General features: G+C 43.3%; 1 protein-coding gene across 3 annotated transcripts in view; it reads left to right on the forward strand.

Annotated features, from left to right (window-relative positions):
• The window catches only part of mavs (mitochondrial antiviral signaling protein), a 63,480-nt gene that overhangs the window by 7,106 nt on the left and 33,216 nt on the right, over positions 1 to 23,158 (forward strand). For 2 of the 3 annotated variants that reach the window (XR_011885818.1, XM_072256685.1), the window contains exons 2-5: positions 4,140 to 4,274; positions 7,166 to 7,343; positions 11,773 to 12,653; positions 16,888 to 17,550. Coding sequence is in view for 2 of the 3 variants with exons in the window: in XM_072256685.1 (XP_072112786.1) it covers positions 4,158 to 4,274; positions 7,166 to 7,343; positions 11,773 to 12,653; positions 16,888 to 17,550 (1,839 nt within the window). In the remaining variant the exon portion in view is untranslated. Of the gene's footprint in view, positions 1 to 4,139; positions 4,275 to 7,165; positions 7,344 to 11,772; positions 12,654 to 16,887; positions 22,027 to 23,158 lie in introns of those variants that run through there. The other variant, XM_072256684.1, reaches the window with a different exon arrangement.

Consider the following 23,158-nt stretch of genomic DNA (forward strand, 5'->3'; position numbering starts at 1 on the left):
GTTACTCCTGCCAGGACCTATGTTATGACATTGAAATCGGCTTTCCTCCAATTCAGAATCTTAATTTCATGACAATTCTCATCTATGACTACCAAAAGAATTTTGTTTGCTGTTTCCAAAATACTACTCCAGGATCCACTACTCTCTGTAGTCTTTTGCCTTCCTGAGGATTGGAGTTTCTGTACCAGGCTGTGATGCAACCTATCTAGAACTAAATCTATATAACCTCCAGTATGATTATGTAAGCAGGTGGAGGGAGGGGAAGGAGTACAAGCTGGCAAGTGTTAGGTGAAGCCAGGTGAGAGGGAACATAGATCGATGGGAGAGAGGGGATAAAGTGACAAGCTGGGAGGTGATAAGTGAAAAAAGTAAAGGGCCAAAGAAGAAAGAATCTGATAGGAAAGGAGAGTGGACCATAGGAGAAAAGGAAGGAGAAGGGACACCAGAGGGCACCTCCCCCCACTTGCTTATCTTAGTTTCTTCCCCCTTCCTTTTCAGCCTTGATGAAGGGTTTCAGCTCGAAATGCCAACTGTTTGTTCCTCACCATAGATGCTACCTGACCTGTTGTGTACCTCCAGCATTTTGTGTGTGGTGGATGCAATTGCAACTTTTAAAAGATATTTGGACAGATTCATGGATAAGAAAGGTTTTGAGGAATATGAGCACTCTGCCTCACCTCCAAATAAAGTTCTGCTGGATGGGAGCTCATCTACTGGACCAACAGGTGCCTGTCCAACTTTGTTAACTTCACTGAAGAGTTTTCTCTGTATCTTCAGTCATCGAGCAGTCACGTGCTGATGACACACAATTTTGAGAGATATTGAGGCCATGGTAAAGAGCTACATAGCAGGTATGGGCAGGAAGGATCAAATGAGGTACTTGAGTAAAACAAGTGCAAGAGAACACAGAAGAAGGAAATCAGGAGTGTGAACAGAAGGCATGAGCTTGCTCTAGCAGACAAAGTGAAGGAGAATCCCAAGGATTTCTATAGATATCAAGGAAAGGATACCAAGCAACAAAATTGGTCCTCCTGAATATCAGAGTGGTCATTTATGCATAGACCCAGTTTAAATGGGGGAGATCTTAAATGGATTCTTTTTGCATCTGTATTGACTTGGGAGACGGATGCAAAGGCTATAGAAGTGAGGGAAAACAGCAGTGAGGTCATGGACTGTATACAGGTTACAGAAGAGGAGGTTTTTGCTGTGTTGATGCAAATTAGGGTGGATACTATAACTTCCTAGTGCCTGACAAGATATTCCCTCAAACCTTGTGGGAGAAATTGCAGGGGCTATAAAAGAGATATTTAAAATGTCTTTAGGAATGGGTGTAGTACCAGAATATTGGAGGATAGTTAATTTTATTCAATTGTTTAAGAAAGGCTCTGAAAATAAGCCGGGAAATTATTGGCCAGTGAGCCTGACATCATTATTGGGTAAGTTACTGGAAGGTATTGTAGGGGACTGGATATCTAAGTATTTGAATGGACAGGGACTGATTAGGGTTGGTCAACATGGCTTTGCATGTGTTAAGTCGTGTCTAACCAACCTTTTTAGAGTTTTTTGAGGAAGTTACCAGGAAAATTGATGCATTGGCAGTTGTCTACATGGACTTTAGCAAGGCCTTCGACAAGGTCCTGTATGTGACTTTGGTCAAAAAGGTCAGTCGCTTGGCATTCAGGATGAAACAGTAAATTGGATAAGAAATTGGCTTCATGGAAGAAGGCAGAGAGTGTAGTAGAGGTTTGTCTCTGTGACTGGTGGCCTGGGACCAGTGGAGTGTTGCAGGGATCGGTGCTGGGTCTGTTGCTGTTTGTCATCTATATCAATGATCTGGATGATAGTGTGGTAAGCTGCATCAGCAAATTTGTGGATGGCACCAAGATTAGTGGCCCAATAGACAGCGAAGAAGGCTATCAAAACTTGCAACGGGATCTGGACCAACAGGAAAAATCAGCTGAAAATTCGCAGATGGGATTTATTGCAGATAAGTATGAGGTGTTATTCTTTGAGAGGACAAACCAGGGTAGAACTTACATGGTGAGTGGTAGGGCACCAAGGAACATGGTATATCAAAGGGATATGGAAATACAGATTCATAATTCCTTGAAAGAGGCGTCAGAAGTACATAGGGTGGTAAAGAGCTTTTGGCATGTTGGCCTTCATAAATCGAATTGCTGAGTACAGGAGTTGAGATATTATGTTGAAGTTGCAAAAAAAATTGGTGAGGCCTAACTTGGAGTATTTGCTGACATACTTACAGGAAAGAGATCAATAAGTTTGAAAGAGTGCAGAGAAAATTTACAAGGTTGTTGCCAGGACTTGAACACTTGAATTATAGGGAAAGGTTGAACAGGCTAGGTCTTTATTCCCTAGTGTAGAAGAATGATAGGGGTGTACAGAATTATGAAGGGTATAGATAGGTTAAGTGCAAGTAGGCTTTTTCCACTGGGGTTGGGTGAGAATAGAACTAAAGGTCATGGGTTAATGGTGAAAGATGTAATGTTTAAAGGAAACGTGAGTGGGATCTCAAAGGGCGTAGAAAGTGTGGAACAAAACGCCAGAAGAAGTGGTGAATTCGAGTTCAATTTCAACATTTAAGAGAAATTTGGATAGATAGATACATGGATGGGAGGGGTATCAAGGCTATGTTTCAGGTGCAGATTAATAGTTTGGCATGGTTTAGATGGGCTGAAGTCTTGTTTCTATACTGTAGTTTTCTATGACTCTATGACACTGGTGAATACACCAAACTCCAGGTCACTGTTGACTCCTTCCATGAAACAGTTGAGTCACTGGACCTTATGGTTTACAACCACGAAACAAAGGTCCTCTGCCAACCTACACTCTCTAGCTGTGGACATCCATGACAAAAGGCTGGATAATACAGACTACTTCCCATATCCTTAACAAATGCAAACATCAATGATGAGATTTACCCTCACCTTCGCTGTGCCTGCAGAGCCTTCAGGTAAACAAATTTTGAAGATCAAGACCACAAACCTAACAGAAGTTGCCTTTGGCCTAGTGTATGCTTCTAAGTTGTGTCTACTTACAGAATACATCTCAAAACAACACTGTTGCTTCTGCAAAATCCTCCAAATCCACTGGCAATGGTAGCATCTGGAAATGAAGCACTTATTGGAGTCGGCTCCCATGGGATGAACAATCATTCTTGTGCCTGACGCTAGATTCTCAAAGCAGACATGATTCTGAGCTCCATCATGCCAAGGGATTACCAGGTGGACAGATGAAAAGATATTCTCAAAGTTCCCTTGTGGAAACAGTGACATCCTCACTAATTCCTGGGAAGCCCTGGTCCTTGATGTCTCAGAATGGGGGAGTGTTCTGAGTGCCATTATGAACCTACTTGGGACCCGTTCTTTGTGAGCATACAGAAGCTGAATGTAAATGGTGAGGAAGACTTGTGTACCCGTGGCAGAAGCTGTGGGTCCATCATCAGACATATTTGAATCCACTCAACTTGGAACTTTGGCACGGACTAGATGGGCTGAAAAGCTTGCTTCTTTCCTGTAGTGCTTCATGACTCTATAAGTGAAAGCAAGCCTTCCTCAATTCTGAATGACTAAGTCTGAAGAGAATGGTGATTTTGTCTCGATCACTCGAGTCCAAGTATGATGTTCTCCTAAGGAGTTGTCTATAAGTGGGCCCTCAGGTGCCTGTAGAGGACAATATGAGATCTGCATAATCTGGTGCAGTGTGGGCAAGAGTAAGTGGTGGCTGTGGTTAGTGATTGGGTCTTTTGGTTGTTATGTCTCTCCTTTTGCAGCTTCCGCCTGTTCTCTGCAGCACAGTGGAGTTCATTCTCATGTAGCGCCGCTCGCTCAGACAGAATTCCTCCAGGTGTATCAAGAACATCTAGAAACCCATTGGTGTTTACAACATGGTCACTATTAACTATGCTAACTTTTTAATTCCACCTTATTTAGTTATGTGAATTTAAATTTCTCTGGTGAGTTAGTCCAGCCTGACCTGACTAACAGGCACACACATCACAAATGCCATTTTGTTTGCTTTACTTTAAGGATGTTTTGTCTTACCAGTGAGTTCTGTAATAAATCATGATTATTTTTGACTACTGCATTCAGAAAAAAAAAGTCTAACACTTCTTTTCAAAGGTTTAAAGACAAAGCACAATGTCATACGTGAGTGACGAGTTATACAAGTATGTAAGGGAGAGAATGCCAAGTTTCCTCCTGGTGAATGTAAACGAATTGCTACCACATCTGTCCTGCCTAACTCAGATGGACCAGGTAATTGTATTTCTGTCATAGTCTACAGTACGTTCAAAAACAATATTTCTGATGGGCTGCCAGTGACTGGTGGTGTAAGGCACGAGGTGATTTTAGAAAGCTTTTCACGTTCAACGTTATCATATACTACCCCGAGATTAATTTTTTGCAGGCATTCACAGTAGAATAAAGAAATACAAAATAATCAGTGAAAAACTATACACAAAGACTAACAAACAACCAGCATGCAAAAGAAGACAAACAGAGGAAATAAAAAAAATTAAGAATAATAAATAATTAATTAGGAGAGCATGAGTTGTAGTCCTCAAAAGTGAGATCGTAGGTTGTGGAATCAGTTCAGTGTTTAGGTGAGTGAAATTGTCTGACCTGGTTCAGGAGCTGGATTGTTGAAGGTTACTAACTATTCCAGAACCTTCTGGTGTGGGACCTGAGGGTCCTCCACCTCCTGCCTGCTGGCAGCAGCAAACTGGGGCGAGGCCTGGATTATTGGCATTCTTGATGATGGATGCTGCTTTCTCGTGGCAGCGCTGTTTGCATATGTGCTCAATGGGGGAAGGGGTGGGCAGTTCCTTTTTCCTGCAGACTTGGCATTTACATTACCTGTCAATAATTTAAATGACAAAATTGATTGCTTTGTGGCCATGTTTGTGGAATTTTAGCCAGAGGGTGGTGAATCTATGGAATTTGTTGCCACAGGCAGCGATGGAGGCCAAGTCACTGGGTGTATTTAAGGCAGAGATTGATAGGTATCTGAGTAGCCAGGGCATCAAAGGTTATGGTGAGAAGGCGGGGGAGTGGGACTCAATGGGAGAATGGATCAGCTCATGATAAAATGGCGGAGCAGAGTCGATGGGCCGAATGGCCGACTTCTGCTCCTTTGTCTTATGGTCTTATGATACAAAGATAAGTGGAGAGCCAGGTAGCATTGAGGAAATAGGGAGTCCGCAGAAGGAATTGGACAGATTAAGAGAATAGGCAAAGATGTGGCAGATACAATACAGTGTAGAGAAGTGTACATTGGTAGAAGGAATAAAAACAGAATATTTTGTAAATGGGGAGCAAATTCAGAAATCAGAGGTGCAAAGGGACTTGGGAGTCCTCATGCAGGATTCCCTACAGGTTAACTTGCAGGTTGAGTTGGTGGTAAGGAAGGCAAATGCAAAGTCAGCATTCATTTCCTGACAACCAGAATATAAAAACAAGAACGTAATGCTGACACTGGTCAGACTGCACTTGGAGTATTGTGAGCAATTATGGGCCCTTCATTTAAGAAATGATGGGCTGGCATTGGGGAGAGCTCAAAGGAGGTTTATACAAGAATGATTCTGGCAATGAAAAAGGTTAACGTTTGAGGAGCTTCTGATGGCTCTAGACCTGCACGTGCTTGAGTTCAGAAGAATAAGGGGAATCTTATTGAAACCTATCTAACATTGAAAGGCCTAGATAGAGTGGAGGTGGGAGAGTCTAGGACAAGAGGGCACAGCCTCAGAACGCAAGGACTTCCCTTTAGAATAGACGTGAAGAGGGATTTAATTAGCCAGTGCGTGGTGAAACTGTGGAATCCAATGCAACAGTCAGCTAAGGAAGCAAAGTCATTGGGTATATTTTATAGGCTCTTGATAGGTAAGGGTGTCAAAGGTCACAGGGAGAAGGCAGGAGAATAGAGTTCAGAGAGAAAATAAATCAGCCATGATCGTATGATAGAGCAGAATTGAAGGGCCAAGTGGCCCATTTCTGCTCCTATGTCTTGTGGTCTAATGCAAATTAAGGTTTTAATTCTTTTCAGAATTTCATGCAGATATATAGTTGATAGTTACAGGAAAATATTTTGTTTTTATAACACCCTTGAGTTTATTGCAACTATTTATATAAAATATATTGGTACACAGGAAGTCAATTTGACTTTGGTCGCCCAACCTTAATGACCCCCGATCCTCTCATAGTTTTAGAGGAAGCTCAGACTCCACCACATTGTTGTAGGTTGGAGTCATTTAAAAACCAGTCAGGTCAGAGGAATCAGATGTCATTTAACCAGAATGCTTTTAAAAATGTCCAGCAATTTTGCAGTCACTGCTTGCAAAACACTTACTTTTAACAAAGATTATACTTATTTAATTGCTTGAGTTTAACTTTGCCAGCATCATGATAGATTCAAATTTGGAATCTTAAGGCTGTTAGTCATTAAGATATAGGTGAAAGTATGTTCAAAATATCGATTCAGCGAAAAAATGGAAAGATTGGTGAAGCTAGATTGAAATTGAGGTGGCATTTCCCAGCTGAAATGGGAAGTAAACAATTCTGATCCTTTAGCGGAAGAATGTACACTCAGTGTCCACTTTATTGGGACCCTCCTGTACCTAATAAATGGCCACTGAGTGTATATATGTGGTCTTCTGCTGCTGTAGCCCATCCACTTCAAGGTTTGACATGTTGTGCATTAAGAGATGCTCTTCAGCACACCACTGTTTTAATGTGTGGTTATTTGAGTCACTGTCGCCTCCTGTTAGCTCGAAATAGTCTGGCCATTCCTCTCTGACCTCCCTCATTAACAAGATATTTTCACCCACAGGACCGCTGCTCACTAGATGCTTTGTAAACTCTCGAGACTGTTGTGCATTTGGGAGGCCAGCAGTTTGAGATACTGAAGCCGTCTCGTCTGGCACCAACAATCATTGAATGGTCAAAGAAACTTAGATCATATTTCTTCCCCATTCTGGTGTTTGGTCTGAACAACAACTGAACCTCTTGACTATGTGTGTATGCTCTTATGCATTGAGTTGCTGCCACATGATTGGCTGATTAGATATTGGCACTGATGAGCAAATATCTTTCGATGTACCTAATAAAGTGGCCAGTGAGTACACAATAATGCTCTTCTCTTATCACTGCAGGAGAAAATCAGAGCACAAGTCAAAATGGAAGGCAATGAGTCTGCTGTGCCCATATTTCTGGATTTTGTGAGACGAAGGCGCGACTGGGGAAGGCAGCTGATAAATGCCCTACGCATGCATGACTATCATGAGCTTGCAGATGGTTTGGAAACTAAACTTGAATCTCTAGCTCCGCGGAGTAAGTAATGTGACTTCAAATGTCACATCAAAATTTCCACTTCAGTCGCAGCTACGTTCTTGTTATAAAATTTTGAAGTTGAAAGGATTAAGAAGCAGCATTTTCATTCACCTAAGTACACACCACCAAGTTGAACAATCTGTTTAAAAACCCAAGGGCAGCACAACAGTGTTAATTTTAAACAAAACACGAAGCACCAAGATTTGGCTCCCACTGCCATTGTTCTAAGATGTTGCAGGAACGGAGTTCAACAAAACACAAGTCCGAACATGGTTAGTACACATGGCCTGGTTTGTGATTCATAGCCAGCTATTCCTCAGTTAGACAGGGGTTCAGGCCATGAATCTTAGGCTATGTCCACACTAGACTGGATAAATCCGTAACCAAAGCCTTTTCTCTTCATTTTGACCTTCTGTCCACACTGAAACAGCGTTTTCCTCCCCCAAAAACGGAGCTTTTTTAAAACGCTCTCCAGAGTGTTTAAATCTGAAAACACTGGTTGGGCGTTGTAGTGTGTATGGGGTAACCGGAGGTTTTAAAAAACCTGTCATCCCTTTCATCAGTGAAGAAACTATGGCTGTAGGAAATGTTTCCAGGGTGACCCCTCTGTGGAGTGGGGAAGATGTTGGTGGGGCCACCCGGGGGTCTGTGTGTCTGTATGTGTAGCTATTGTAGTGGCTGTGAGGCTGGTATTGTGGCGGTGAAAAGTACTGGGGGGCGGGGGGAGCCATCATATTCCTCATCATTGCAAATCCCTCTGCAACAGAGTGAGTCAGTTTTTCAATGTTCGTCGTCAGCCAGGTCATACTGTCCGTGAACTCCCTGTTGGTTGCCTCTATACGCTCCAGTATTTGTTTTTTTCAGTTTCAAGTCCTCCTGCGTGAGAGCCAACAGCTGTCTGTCATTTGGCAATTTCCTTTTAAGTTTTTCTAGTCTGTAACTGGACAAACGCGCACCAAATATACCGTTTCCTCTTCACTTCTTTTCTGTAGCTGTGTCCTGCACATGCCCAGCAGGAGGAGATTCGCCCAAATACCCGTTTTAATGTGGACAGAGGTATTTTCAAAAACGCCTGGTGTGGACGCCTATCGTTTTTACACGAAACCGGCATTTTCAAAATTCACTGGTCTAGTGTGGACGTAGCCTTAGTTACAACTGAAGCTCTCTGATTTACAGCATACTTAACATCATCCTAGGCATAGAATCTACTCCAGAATCTCCTGTGTTCTAGGCTCTTGGTTTCCTCACTACTACCCTATATAAATATCGTGCGAAAATTGCAAAGGAGAAACCACTGCACAGCAACAATACTCAATGGAGGAAAAAAAAAGGCCTCATACATCATTGAGGAACTACACACAAAAAATCATTCATTCAGCTAAAAAATGCAAGAGGTTCTGCAGATGCTAAAATTCCAGAGTAACACACGTACAAAATGCTAGAGGGGTTCAGCAAGTCAGGCAACATCTATGGAGAGGAATGAAGAGCCAACGCAGGACTGTTGAAGGGTCCAGGCCCGAAATGTTGGCTCTTTATTTATTTCTCTCCATAGATGCTGCCTGACCTGCTGGGTTCCTCCAGCATTTTGTGTGTGTTTGTGTTTGGTTTTATCTGACCCATTCTGACTTCTGTTGATAATGCTTGGTTGTTACCTGGGACAATTCAAGCTCTTCGAGTAAATGACACCACATTAACCTCTGACCTCAGCCTGAGGTATTCATGCCATAACTATATGATTTTTAGTCCGCACTTCAGAGATTCTAAATGACTAGGTGTATATTGTTTCGATTTTAGACACATTGTTTAGATGCATATCTTCCTGCTCACATAAACTCACTGCATCACATTTTCTCTTGCTTGTTCTTCATTTCTCTCACATAAGATGCTTTCTCTTGCTGGTGATGATGATCTGCTCTCTGTTTTCTTGAGCACTCTCCCTCACTTGTACGGGTGTCTTTTGTTCTTTGTCTCCAGTCTTGTACTTCCTACTGATCCATGCATTGTCTTCTGAGTATGTTCTTATATGACTGCTGTTGATCACCCTTACTTTGCTTTCCCTAAAACTGAATTCTTGAGATCAAGTTGAGGAGAAATTTCTCTTTTAAGACTGAGAGGAGGCAAAACTTCTCCTCACAGTGTGGTGACCCTATGGAATTCTCTGCCACAGAAAGAAGTGGAAACCAAATCATTGATTAGGAAGGACTTAATCTGAAAAGATCCAGCAGTGTGGATGGGAGGGGCATCGAACAGCATACTGCATTTGCATGATCATGCCGAATGGTAGAACAGGATTGAAGGGCCAAATGGCCTACTTCTGCTTCTATTTTCTGTTTCCTCATTTTTTTCCCCGACTATTCGGTCTTCATCTACCACATCAACACTGTTTCCCCTCCTCTACCTTGGGGTTTCCTTTATCCTCTGCCAGGAAGTCAGTGAGGCACATTCTAAGAGTTGTTCACCTTGCACATCTCTGCTGGTCTTCACCTACCATATCTCCGATGTTTTCCCAACTCTACCTTGTTTCCATTATCCTTCACCGGAAGGTCAGTGTTGCACATTCTAAGAGTTGTCTACCTACTACATCTTTCCTGGTCTTTATCTTCAACATCTCTGTCGTTTCCCATACTCGACCTTGAGGTTTCATTTATTCTTTGTCAGGAGGTCAGTGAGGCACATTCCAAGAGTTGTTCTACAATTGTTTTATTTCAGTTATGCTATCAGGTAAATGCAGCAGGGTATCTCAGAAAATTTTATTTTTATTTTTTATTTTATACTTTATTGTCGCCAAACAATTGGTACTAGAACGTACAATCATCACAGCAATATTTGATTCTGCGCTTCACACTCCCTGGATTACAAATATTAAATATTAAAGATATTAAAAATAGTTAAAATTAGTAAATATTACAAATTTAAATTATAAATCATAAATAGAAAAATGGGAAGTAAGGTAGTGCAAAAAAACCGAGAGGCAAGTCCGGATATCTGGAGGGTACGGCCCAGATCAAATTCAGAGATTCGTGAAGATTAAAATGTCAACATTGAAGTACTTTTATTTGTTTTATGTTTGTTTAGAGAGAGTAACAAGCCCTTCTGCCCCATTACCTCTTTTATTTATTTTATTTGGAGATGCAGTACGGTTACAGGCACTTCTGGCCCAACCCAACAAGCATGCACCATCCAATTACGCCACCAATTAACCTACTAGCCGGATATTGGAGGAAACCAGAGAACTCGGAGGATACTCATGTGGTCATGGGGAGAATGTACAAACTCCTCACAGACAGTGGTGGGAATTGAAACCAAGTTGCTGGCTGCTTTTGTGTTACCTTTTGGTGACATTGGCCATTGATGTTAGTGGTTCACATCTCAGGGTGGGCTAGGAGAAGGATGTCATCTTCCACCGGCCGTCATCTGGGATTAGATTAGATTATGAGGACACGCAATCCTCTTTTATTGTCATTTAGTAATGCATGCATTAAGAAATGATACAATATTCCTCCAGTGTGATATCACAGAAACACAGGACAGACCAAGACTGAAAAACTGACAAAAAGCACATAATTACAACATTTAGTTACAACAGTGCAAGCAATACCATAACTTGATGAAGAACAGGCCGTGAGCATGGCAAAAAGTTCAAAGGATAGGGCAAAGGATTAAGGACAGCGGTGACAGTACACATGATTCAGGCAGCGGAGAAAAGGCCATCACCATTTCAAGGCTAACAAATCTGACTGACCATCTAACAGGCTATTGGCCAGTTCCCCTAAGAGTGTGATTGGTCTTGTTTTTCAAGGAATCCACCATATTAAAAGACCTAGCTAAAGTGGATGTGGAGGGAAGTTTCCAATAGTGGATGAGCCTCAGGATAGAGCTACGTCCCTTCAGAACAGAGCCGAGGAGGAATTTCTTTAGCCAGAGGCTGGCGAATCTCTGGAATTCATTGCTACAGACAGCCGGAGAGGCCAAGTCATTGGGTGTATTTAAAGCCGAAGTTGACAGATTCTTGATTAGCTAGGGCATCAAAGGTTCCGGGGAGAGGGAGACACAGCAGAATGGGATTGAGAAGGATAATAACTCAGCCATGATGGAATGGTGGAGCAGACCTGATGGGCCAGATGGCCTAATTTTGCTCCTGTGTCTTATGGTGTTTGGGCCTTATGGTCACATTGCTGCTCTGCTCCAGGCAGTTGGTCCCAACAAACCAGTGGTGACATTTAAGGCCAGGCATTTACCCACTACATGCTGAGTAAACACAAATTCATGCATATGTCAAGTATGGTGTTGGCAAGGTAGCTATGGAGGCAATTATCTCAGGTAATCTAAGGAGGCAATTATCTCAGGTAATATGTCTTCAATGTGCAATCAAAATTGTCCATTTCTTTAAAAACAAGCTATAGTTAACCATCTGTGTTTGGTTTTGCAGGGAGGTCAGCATCTGGAGGCACATCTGTACCCTTTCCTGTACAGGCTACATCTTACAACTCTTCATCGACAGATTTCTTCTCTCCTCCCAGATCTCAGTTCCCTGCCTCACTCCCAGATAACCAGCCGCACACAGCGGTTGTTGCTGACAATCAGCAGTCCTCTTCCAGCATTGCTCAAACGGCCGTCCAGCTACAGCCCAACGTCACTGGGCTGCAGCCCACTGTGCATGATCGGCACTTAGCCTCTGGCATACCCGTACCAAGTGCACTGGTGCCACAGTCTGTGCCTGGCACACCCATCAGTAATAAACCTGCAGCTTATTCCACCCCTGTGACACAGCCTGTGCCTTGCACACCCCTTAGTAATGTACCTTCAGTTTATTCCACCCCTGTGCCTGGCACACCCAACAGTAATCCACCTTCAGTTTATTCCACCCCTGTGCCACAATCTGTGCCTGGCACACTCATCAGTAATACAGCTGCAGCTCATTCCACCCCTATGCCACAGTCTGGGCTTGGCACACCCATAGTTAAGGATTCCAGGCAACCCCCAACTGTGCCACAGTCTGCACTTGACACAGAGGCATCTCACACTCCAGCACAGGGTACATCCGTGCCACACACCGTGCCTGGCACATCCAGCCCCATCCCACCCGTGGAACAATCCATGCCCAGCACCACAGCACCAGGCCCTCATGTGCCACGTCTCACTGATTTACCAGCCGCTGTTTCAAGCAGTTCTGGTGAATCTTCCTCTGCCCCCTCAGTCCCTTCTGATACATCCCTTCAAGATAATTCCATGGAGTGTAAAGTACCAGTCCAAGAAATCGGAAACCCATTGGACAGAGAAGAAAGCAAAGATCACAGGCTGCCCGTACAGGTAATGAATGGACCTGTCTGTAGATGTAACATCTTATTCTCCAGCATTGGCACACTGTAGTTGTGGAGGGCACCATCTCAAAATGACCTGCAGTAACTCTTCAAGGTTCTTTGGCAGCAGTTCCGGTACCTACCACCAGGAAGTTCAAGGGCAGCAGTTGCCAGGCGAGCCCCCACTACCCTCCGGGTTTGCCTGGTAGTCTTGCAGTGCTCTATCATGCAGAATGTGGCTAGAACACTGGGTGGCGGAGGGAATTCTTTTTATTACAGACCTCAAGGGTGGCCCCTGCTCATGTTTGGCTGGGGTGGAACAGTAGGTCCCATTGGAGAGCAGGGACCCAAAAGAGCCACCATGTGACCTACTCTTCTCCTGTGATACTGGTGTCCCAGTGTTGTACAGATTTTGGCAGGCAGCAGTTAGGATCATCACAGTCCATTCTGTGAACGTTAAAGTTCTAAAATGGCACCTGCAGTACCACTCCATTTAGAGTCCATTTGGCCCACACTGTTCATGCTAAACATTGTACCAGACCCTTCTTCCAGCAGTTCTGTGCCTTGGCAACTCAAGTGCACATCATAAGACCATTAGACAAAGGACCAGAATTAGGCCATTCGGCTCATCAAATGGGGCAAATGCTAAAATGGGTTGGGATTTTAAATTGGAGAAGGGCCAGTTTTGTTGATATCAGAAAGGATCTGGCAAGTGTGCTGTGGGACACGTTCACGCAGAGGTGTATTTGGTAAGTGAGAGGCCTTCAAATGTGAAATCTCGAGAGTAGGAGTTTATATGTTCCAGTCAGAATAAAAGGCAAAGATAACAAGTTTAGGGAACTTTGGTTTTCAAGGGATATTGAGGTCCTGATTAAGAAGCAGAAGGAGGTGCATAGCAGGTATGGGCAGGAAGGAACAAATGAGGTACTTGAGGAGTATAACAAATGCAAGAGAGAGAGCACTTACAAAGGATATCAAAAAGCTAAAAGGAAAGAGGAAGTGGATCTAGCAGACAAGATGAAGGGAAATGCCAAGGGCATCTACAGTTTTATTAAAGGATAGCAAGATACAAAATTGGTCCTCTTGAAAATCAGAATGGTCACCTATGCATGGAGCCAAAAGAGATAGTGGAGATACTAAATAGATTTTTTGCATCTATATTTACTTGGGAGACAGACACAGAGTCTATAAAAGTGGGGCAAAACAGCAGTGAGGTCATGGACCGTATACAGAGAAGGAGGTGTTTGCTGTCCTGAGGCAAATCCCCAGGGCCTAATAAGGTGGTTCCTTGGACCCTGTGGGAGGCAAGTGCAGAAATTACAGGGTCCCTAGCAGAGATATTTAAAAGTGGATATTTACCAGTGTATGTGGTATATTTGGATTTTCAAAAGGCTTTTGACAAGGTCCCACACAGGAGATTAGTGTGCAAACTTAAAGCACACGGTATTGGGGGTATGGTATTGATGTGGATAGAGAATTGGTTGACAGACAGGAAGCAAAGAGTGGGAATAAACGGGACCTTTTCAGAATGGCAGGCAGTGACTAGTGGGGTACCGCAAGGCTCAGTGCTGGGACCCCAGTTGTCTACAATATATATTAATGACTTAGATGAAGGAAATAAATGCAGCATCTCCAAGTTTGCGGATGACACGAAGCTGGGCGGCAGTGTTAGCTGTGAGGAGGATGCTAAGAGGATGCAGGGTGACTTGGATGGGGTAGGTGAGTGGGCAAATTCATGGCAGATGCAATTTAATATGGATAAATGTGAGGTTATCCACTTTGGTGGCAAAAACAGGAAAACAGGTTATTATCTGAATGGTGGCCGATTAGGAAAAGGGGAGGTGCAACGAGACCTGGGTGTCATTATATACCAGTCATTGAAAGTAGGCATGCAGGTACAGCAGACGGTGAAAAAGGCGAATGGTATGCTGGCATTCATAGCAAGAGGATTCGAGTACAGGAGCAGGGAGGTACTACTGCAGTTGTACAAGGCCTTGGTGAGACCACACCTGGAGTATTGTGTGCAGTTTCGGTCCCCTTATCTGAGGAAAGACATTCTTGCCATAGAGGGAGTACAAAGAAAGTTCACCAGATTGATTCCTGGGATGGCAGGACTTTCATATGATGAAAGACTGGATCGACTAGGCTTATACTCGTTGGAATTTATAAGATTGAGGGGGGATCTTATTGAAATGTATAAAATCCTAAAGGGATTGGACAGGCTAGATGCAGGAAGATTGTTCCCAATGTTGGGGAAGTCCAGAATGAACGGTCACAGTTTGAGAATAAAGGGGAAGCCTTTTAGGACTGAGATTAGGAAAAACTTCTTCACACAGAGAGTGGTGAATCTGTGGAATTCTCTGCCACAGGAAACAGTTGATGCCAGTTCATTGGCTATATTTAAGAGGGAGTTAGATATGGCCCTTGTGGCTAAAGGGATCAGGGGGTATGGAGAGAAGGCAGGTACAGGGTTCTGAGTTGGATGATCAGCCATGATCATACTGAATGGCGGTGCAGGCTCGAAGGGCCAAATGGCGTACTCCTGCACCTATTTTCTATGTTTCTATGTTTTAAATGTCTTCAGCAACAGGGGAGGTGCCGGAGGATTGGAGGATAGTCAATGTTCAGTTGTTTAAGAAAATAAGCTGGAAATGATAGGTTGGTGAGCCTGACATCAGTAGTGGGTAAGTTACTGGGAGGTATTGTAAGGACTGGATATATATGTATTTAAATAGACAGGGGCTGATTAGGGATAATCAATATGGTGTGTGTGTGTGGTAAGTTGTGTCTAACCAATCTTACAGAGTTTTTCGAGAAAGTTACCAGGAAAGTTGATGAAAGCAAGGCAATGGATTTTGTATGTTTGCATATAAACCCAGCTTGTTATTTTTAAACACTGCTTGACACCTGCCTGATCATCCTACATTGTGCCAAGAAATATTACAATAATAATTCTCGTAAAGTATTTTGAAAATGCCCATCAATTTCTAAGTAAATAGAATGCATTGCGTTCTATAGGTTAGAAATACCTTCTAGAAATTACCGCTATGCTTTTGAGCATAGTTCTTTGATATTTCATGCTTAGGCATTTCAACATGACTTGTTTTATTTTGTATATTAATTTTTACAATCTCTCATCACCAGCAATCAGAGAACAATCAAGCACAGTACAACACCACAATCTGGTTAAGGGCATGAAGGGTTATGGGGAGAAGGCAGGAGATTGGGACTGGGGAGGAAATAGATCAGACAAAATGAAATGATGGAGCAGGAGAACATACAAACTCCTGTGGAATTGAACTCTGAACTCCAGAATGCGCCGAGCTGTAATCGCATCGCGCTAACTGCCGTGCTTCTGTGGTGCCAAATTTGACTGATCATTCAGTTTAGTCTCTCTGATGATTGTTTGCTTGCCTTGGACTCTTCCACAACCACTTCCTTGCCAGTCTTAGATAATTCCTTCTTAACCAGGAGCTGGTGGTAGACCTGAGAAGAGCTAAGGTACTGGTGACCCCTGTTTCCATCCAGGGGGTCAGTGTGGACATGGTGGAGGATTACAAATACCTGGGGATTCGAATTGACAATAAACTGGACTGGTCAAAGAACGCTGAGGCTGTCTACAAGAAGGGTCAGAGCCCCCTCTATTTCCTGAGGAGACTGAGGTCCTCCAACATCTGCCGGACGGTGCTGAGGATGTTTTACGAGACTGTGGTGGCCAGTGCTATCGTGTTTGCTGTTGTGTGCTGGGACAGCAGGCTGAGGGTAGCAGACACCAACAGAATCAACAAACTCATTCGTAAGGCCAATGATGTTGTGGGGATGGAACTGGACTCTCTCACGGTGATGTCTGAAAAGAAGATGCTGTCTAAGTTGCATGCCATCTTGGTCAATGTCTCCCATCCACTACATCATGTGCTGGGTGGGCACAGGAGTACATTCAGCCAGAGACTCATTCCACCGAGATGCAGCACAGAGCGTCATAGGAGGTCATTCCTGCCTGTGGCCATCAAACTTTACAACTCCTCCCTTGGAGGGTCAGACACCTTGAGCCAATAGGCCGGTCCTGGACTTATTTCATTATTTATATATTACTACTTAACTATTAATGGTTCTATTACTATTTATTATTTATGGTGCAACTGTAACGTAAACCAGTTTCCCCTGGGATCAATAAAGTATGACTATGACTAATCTCCTGCAAAAAAACTCATTATATTCTTCTGTTTTTTTATATACCTTTAAAGGAGAAGACAGTTCTTGATGGATCAAAGCAAAGTGATGTTCCCCAGAGTCAACAGAATCAGACCAAACAGTACCCTCAAAGTAACATGGGTGAAAAATGCCACGGGTATGCTACTAACCAAGCCAAAGGAGGAACTATATCCAATGAAGCCAACGTCATTGTCCCTCCACCATCCATACAAGTGCACCCGTCCAGGCCATCAGAGGAGGCAGTCGTCGATAAACCTGGCGTGTTGAGGAGTGATGTCTGGAACATGCAATCGACAGCTGAATCGAGCTGTGATATCCCTGAAACCAGCTGCACAATAACAAGTGGTCATTTGCAGTACAGTGAAAGCGCAACAAGCGACACAGAGAACAATGGTTTGGACAGCTCTACGTCACCTAACAGTTATCCAGTATCCACGCCCGAACACGGCGGCGTTTCCAATGACTTTGGTGATGAAAACTCCATCAAGGAACAAAAGATTCAGGCACTGCGAGGTTACCAGAATGACCAACTGTTGGAGAATTTTTATGATGTTAACAGTCCCTTAAATGTACAGATGAACTTTGATGCTCAGAAAAAAATAGCTGCCTTGAATGAGGGTGCAAGCCTTGATGAAGAAGGCATTTTGAACCATACCTTCAACGATAAATTCCCTCTTCAGAGTAAGCCTAATCCAGTAAGTAGCACTGAAGTTATACAAAGCCCTGTACTTACAGGCTCACACCCTGTTGATGGTGGGGATGACTCTAAACTTGAGTTCAAGGGAAACGTGCCCGATAGTTGTGTTTCGATATCCGAGAGTGAGCTAATGATAAGTTCTGCATCCAGTGATGGCTCTTTTGAGAACAGTCTTGCTGTAACCAACAGTGAGGCAAGTGTGCATGTCCCAGCGTGGAGTGATGATGCAGATGATGCGCAGAATCAAGCACTTCAGCAGGAACACAAAGCAGAACATGTTGAAGACATATTTACGGATGTAGTATTCAGTAAAGGGTCAAGACAAAAAGTTGAGATTGCAAAGGGAGGAGATTCATTCCAGACACATTGTGAAGTGAGCCATGATACGCATTACTCTAATACTAATGAAAACTATACTCTTCCTTATAATGAAGATGTCAGGGAATATAGTGGGCACATTTATCAGGAACCTGAACATGAAAATGAGGCAGGCAATAATCGTGAGTCTGAAGCAGGGAACTCGGGAGGACGTATTGGGCGTTGTTTGGAAAAAGGCATGATTAATGCTTTGTCTGACAAATATGTTCCTTTACCCTCTCAACAGAGGTCGCAGACCAAGTTGCCAGAAAAGCCAACTGGGGATTTAAGACAGCCAGATTATATTCTTGTTTCCTCATTAGTTCTGGTTTTTACGATTGTTGCTGGGTTTGTATGGAAATACTATCGAAAGTGACGCTTGAAAGATTCCTTATAAAAATTATCTTCTGTTTAAAATAGGATTTCAGTTTAGGTAATGAAAATAAGTTGCTTTCTTCTCTGCTGAAGTAGCTTGGGCATATTTTGTAACTTGTTGCATATTCACTGTTAAACTGCTGTTGGAACTCTTTCAAGATAACTTAGTTTGATTGACTCCAAAATGGTAAAGCAAGTGCCTGTGTTGTGTTTCACAACCAGCCCTTCATAAAAGCAAAGGCTACTCTATGTACTGCAACAAAACAAAAATCTTACCTTGTTAGATATTAACTTTCAAACTGGGATGCATCCTTTCTCCAAATCTCATTTAAATTGCTTGAATCCATGAAGTTAAAGATTAGCTTTATTTGTTGCATGAACTTTGAAACGTACAGTGAAATGCATCGTTCGTATCAGCGGCCGACACAGTTCCAGGATGTGCTGAGGGCAGCTGGCAAGAGTCACCAATATAGCATGCCCACAGCTTACTAACCCTAACCCATATGTCTTCGGAAAGTGCGAGGAAACCGCAGAACCTGGAGGAGGCCCACCTGGTCACAGAGAGATCTCGTTACAAACAGCAGCGGAATTGAACCCTGGTTGTTGGCATGGTAACAGCATTACCGCTATGCTACCATGCCACCGTATGGCGAAGGGCTTGGTGATAATCACAGTTTGTTTCACCAAAACCTCGAAGTTGAAGTTTTCCTCTGTGGTGCTTCGTCCTTCTGAATCCAGCTTGTTCTTTCAGCACAGTCACTCCAGGAGGCTTGAGCCCACTGACTGTTATTTTTAGAATTACTTGATTTGAATGACCAATCCAACTTCCAGTAGAGATGGCATTGAGCTGCCTTTTCCATTGAGGTTGTTGCTCAGATTTAGGTGTTTTTTTCGTTCGGAGGGATGGTTTTGGGGACAGAGAGGGGAATTAGGGGTCAGACTGGAATTTAGTGACAGGAACGTGGAGATCAGGCCAGGGTCTAGGCCTCTGATCGGCCCTCCATGTTCAGCAATGTGGACATGAAGTTGGACATCTGGAGTCTGGGTCTCTATTCTGTGCTCGAAGGCCAATGAAGTGGACGGTGGGGCAAAAGAATCTGGAGTGTTGGCTTCTGCTCTGCACCAGAAGGCTAGTGACAGCAGTGGTGACAAAGAATATCCATGTATGGCAGGCTGGCAAGCGCTGTGGATGAGGACCAGTGAGAACAAGGGCTGGTAGTCAGCGAGTCCTCCTTGGTCAGTGGGTCCTTGGGTCAGATGTCCATACGAAAGGGGGCACGAGTATTGGTGACCTCTGGGTACACAAGTTTGCAAGTCCACAGTTTAAGGCCTGTCGTCAGGGTTTTGTCATTGGTGGCACTGCAGTTCAAAGCCCAAATGTTTATCGTAAGTCCAGAGGTCAAAGTCCTAAGGCTGAAATCCTGGGTCTACGAGCCTGAAGACCATTGGGGAAGTTGGAGACCTTTGTCTGCGAGCCCACTGGAGGCTCAGAAGTTTGCCCAGGGAGGAAGAAACTGGGCTTGGTTTGATATTGTTCTGATGCCTGTTGTGGTCTGTGTTGTTCTGCGAAGCATTATGGGCATACAATGTTGGCCCTGGAATGTGTGGTGACACTTACGGGCTGCCCCCAGCACATACTTAGGTTGTGTTGGTTGTTAATACAAACAATGCATTTTACTGCATGTTTCCGTGTGCACGTGATTAAAAAATACATCAGCGTATGCGTGCAATAGAATGAATGTTGATAGAGGGGTTGTTTTGAATAATAACTGCCTTTCCGGAGGTTAGCCACATTTTTTTCCTTCTACATTGCTGCAAATGTTGTGGAGAGTTATCCCCTTGTTGAATTATTTTAATAAGAAACAGAAAGAAAGACTTTCCTGACTTCCAGGATATTCGTTAGCACTTCACAGACAATGAATCACTTCCCAAAATCTGGCTGTTGTTGCATTGCAGGACAAGTAACCCCGAAGAAGAATGTAGAACAGTACAATAGAATGTACAATGCTCTTTGACCCGCAGTGTTTGTGCCGACCATGATGCCATTTTAAACTTGCTCCATCTGCCTGCACATAGTCTCAAGCCCTTCATCCGCTGAATAACAAGGAACTCACCTTGCCTCACTCCTTCCCATTTGATACCTAATTGCTTGGAAATAACTCTTTAGTACAGCCATAAGTGATCCAGTGTCTGAGTCCAGTTTTCACTACAGCAGACGGCCCTTCTTTACAGCTTGCCTTTAATACTGCATTCCTAAGCACCAGTATCTTCAAGCAAAGAAATATTAGGCAGAAGATATTGTAGATACCTGCTGAATTACCTTCTAGAGAAATTGAAAGATCAAGGTTCAAAATAAATTTATTATCAAAGTATGTATGGCTGGTTCTTTAGGAGCCTTATGGTTCAGTGGTAATAACCCAGTGGTGTGGGGCCTGAGGTTCCTGAACCTCCTTCCCAATGACAGCAGCAAGAGCAGATCATGGCCTGGGTGGTGGGGGTCCTTGATACTTGATACTGCTTTCTTGTGGCAGTGCTGCTTATAGATGTGCGCAAAGGTGGTTTATATCATGGGCATCTATAGCTATCCCTTGACGTGTGTTTAGTTACTGCAATTAGAAAAAATTGTGGACCTCCCCATCATGCCTAGCCATAGGGAGAAGAACCAAAATATTATAAACTTCCTTCCACTGGAAGTGCTACTTGAAGGGCAGCAGAAACTTCGTCTCTCTCCTCTTGATCTTCAGTGATGGAAACAGGCAGGTCCTAATATCTGGCATTGACACAAAGTTTGTGGATTGGATGGACTGCCTGTTGAACACAGTCAAGCCTGTCCTATCTGCTTCCTACCTCTTCCACATATCATCTTCCAGCTTCTCACTTCATTCCCCCTCCCCCACCCATCTGCTTTTCCCCTCATCTTGTTTCATTTATCATCTGTGCCAGGTTGTAATCCTTACCTTCCTCCACCTTGTTATTCTGGCTTCTGCCCCCTTCCTGTCCAGTCCTGATGAAAGTTCTCAGCCCCAAATGTCGACCGTTCATTCCTCTCGGTAGTTGAGTTCCTGTAGCATTTTGACTGTGCTGCTCTGGATTTCCAGCAACTGCAGAGTCTCTTGTGTTATATCTTGTGCAGAGTGCCTGAAAATCATTTCCTTTTGCTGCAGTGGAACTGCACACCCCACAACAGGCAGCTAACCAAACCACCCACTTGACACTAGACAAATTATAATTTAGTACTCTGGGGTGAGCTAGCAAGATGAAATATTAGGATAATATTTACCCTAATTTAAGCATTACTTCAGAGAACAGGAATCTGTTTGTCAGCATTTTCTGGTAATTTATAAAGGCAGTGAAACCATTCTTTTTAATGTTGGATTGGGGATGGCGGAGTGAGAGAGAATTTCAGAATCTGTAAAGTATTTCCATAACATGCGCTTTAACCTGCCACTAAAGGATAAAGGTGACTTGATAGAGATGTATACGATGGTAAGAAGCATAGATAGAGTGGACAGCTAGCACATTTTTTTCCAAGGGCACCAGTAACTAATACAAGGGGCATACTTTTAATGTGATTATACTTTCAAGGTGATTTGAGGAACATACAGGGGAGATGTTAGGGGTAGATTTTTTTTTTACACAGAGTGTGGTGTGTGCATGGAACGCCCTGCCAGGGGTAGTGGTAGGGGCAGATACATTAGGGGCACTTATGTGATTCTTAGATAGGCACGTGGATGAAAGCAAAATGGAGGGCTAAGTAAGAGGGAAGGGTTATATTGATCTTGGAGTAGGTTTAAAAAGTTAGTACGATATCATAGTACATAGAGCATTACAGCACAGCACAGGCCCTTTGGCCCATGATGCTGTGATGACCTTTTAACCTACTCTAAATTCAATCCAACCTTTCCTTCCCACATAGCCCTCCATTTTTCCATCATTCATGTCCTTTTGCAAGAGTCTCTTAAATGTTCTTAACCTATTTTCCTCCACCATCATACTGGTAGCATGTTCCACGCAGCTATGACTCTGTGTTTTAAAAAAAAAACATCTCTGACACCCTGCCTATACTTTTCTCCAATCAATTTAAAATTATGCCCCCTCGTTTTAGCCAGTTCTGCCCTGGGAAAAGGTCTCTGGCTGTCCACACATTCTATATCTCTATCATCTTGCAAGCCTCTATTAAGTCACCTCTCAACCTCTTTCACTCCAAAGAGAAAATCCCTAGCTCACTCAACCTATCCTCATAATACATGCTCTCCAATTAAGGCAGCATCCTGCTAAATCTCTCACTGAAGTTTCGACATCCTTCCTATAACGAGGTGACCCGAACTGAACACAATACTCCATGTGGTCGATCCAGATTTTTATACAGTTGTAATCCCTTGAACTCAATCCCTTAACTAATGAAGGTCAACACACCAGATGTCTTCTCAACTTGCATGACCAATGGATGTGGACCCCAAAATCCCTCTGTTCCTCCACGCTGTTAAGAATCCTGCCACTTACCCTGTATTCTGCCTTCACATTCAACCTTCCAAAGGGAGTCACTTCACACTTTTCTGAGTTGAATTCCATCTGCCACTTCCTGAAGGGTCTATACTGTTCTATGTTCTATATTTAATCTAATGTGAAATGTAGAACTGTTTAAATAGTGGCTTCTTCAGTGAAGTGCTGCAATCTGCGGTGGATTGACGCCCTACCTCACCAGGGAATGATGCTCCCCTTCAGCCCATTACTTTAAGTCAGCAGTTACTTTTGCAAAGCTAAAGATTTTTATGGAAGCAATCAAATATCTTCAATATTCTCTTTTGCAATCAATTTTAAAATAGTTTGCTGAGCAATTCAGATATTTATTTTGCACTTCAGTTTTCTTCTAT

The sequence above is a fragment of the Mobula birostris genome, chromosome 4, assembly GCF_030028105.1.
Source record: "Mobula birostris isolate sMobBir1 chromosome 4, sMobBir1.hap1, whole genome shotgun sequence".
Taxonomy (NCBI): domain Eukaryota; kingdom Metazoa; phylum Chordata; class Chondrichthyes; order Myliobatiformes; family Myliobatidae; genus Mobula; species Mobula birostris.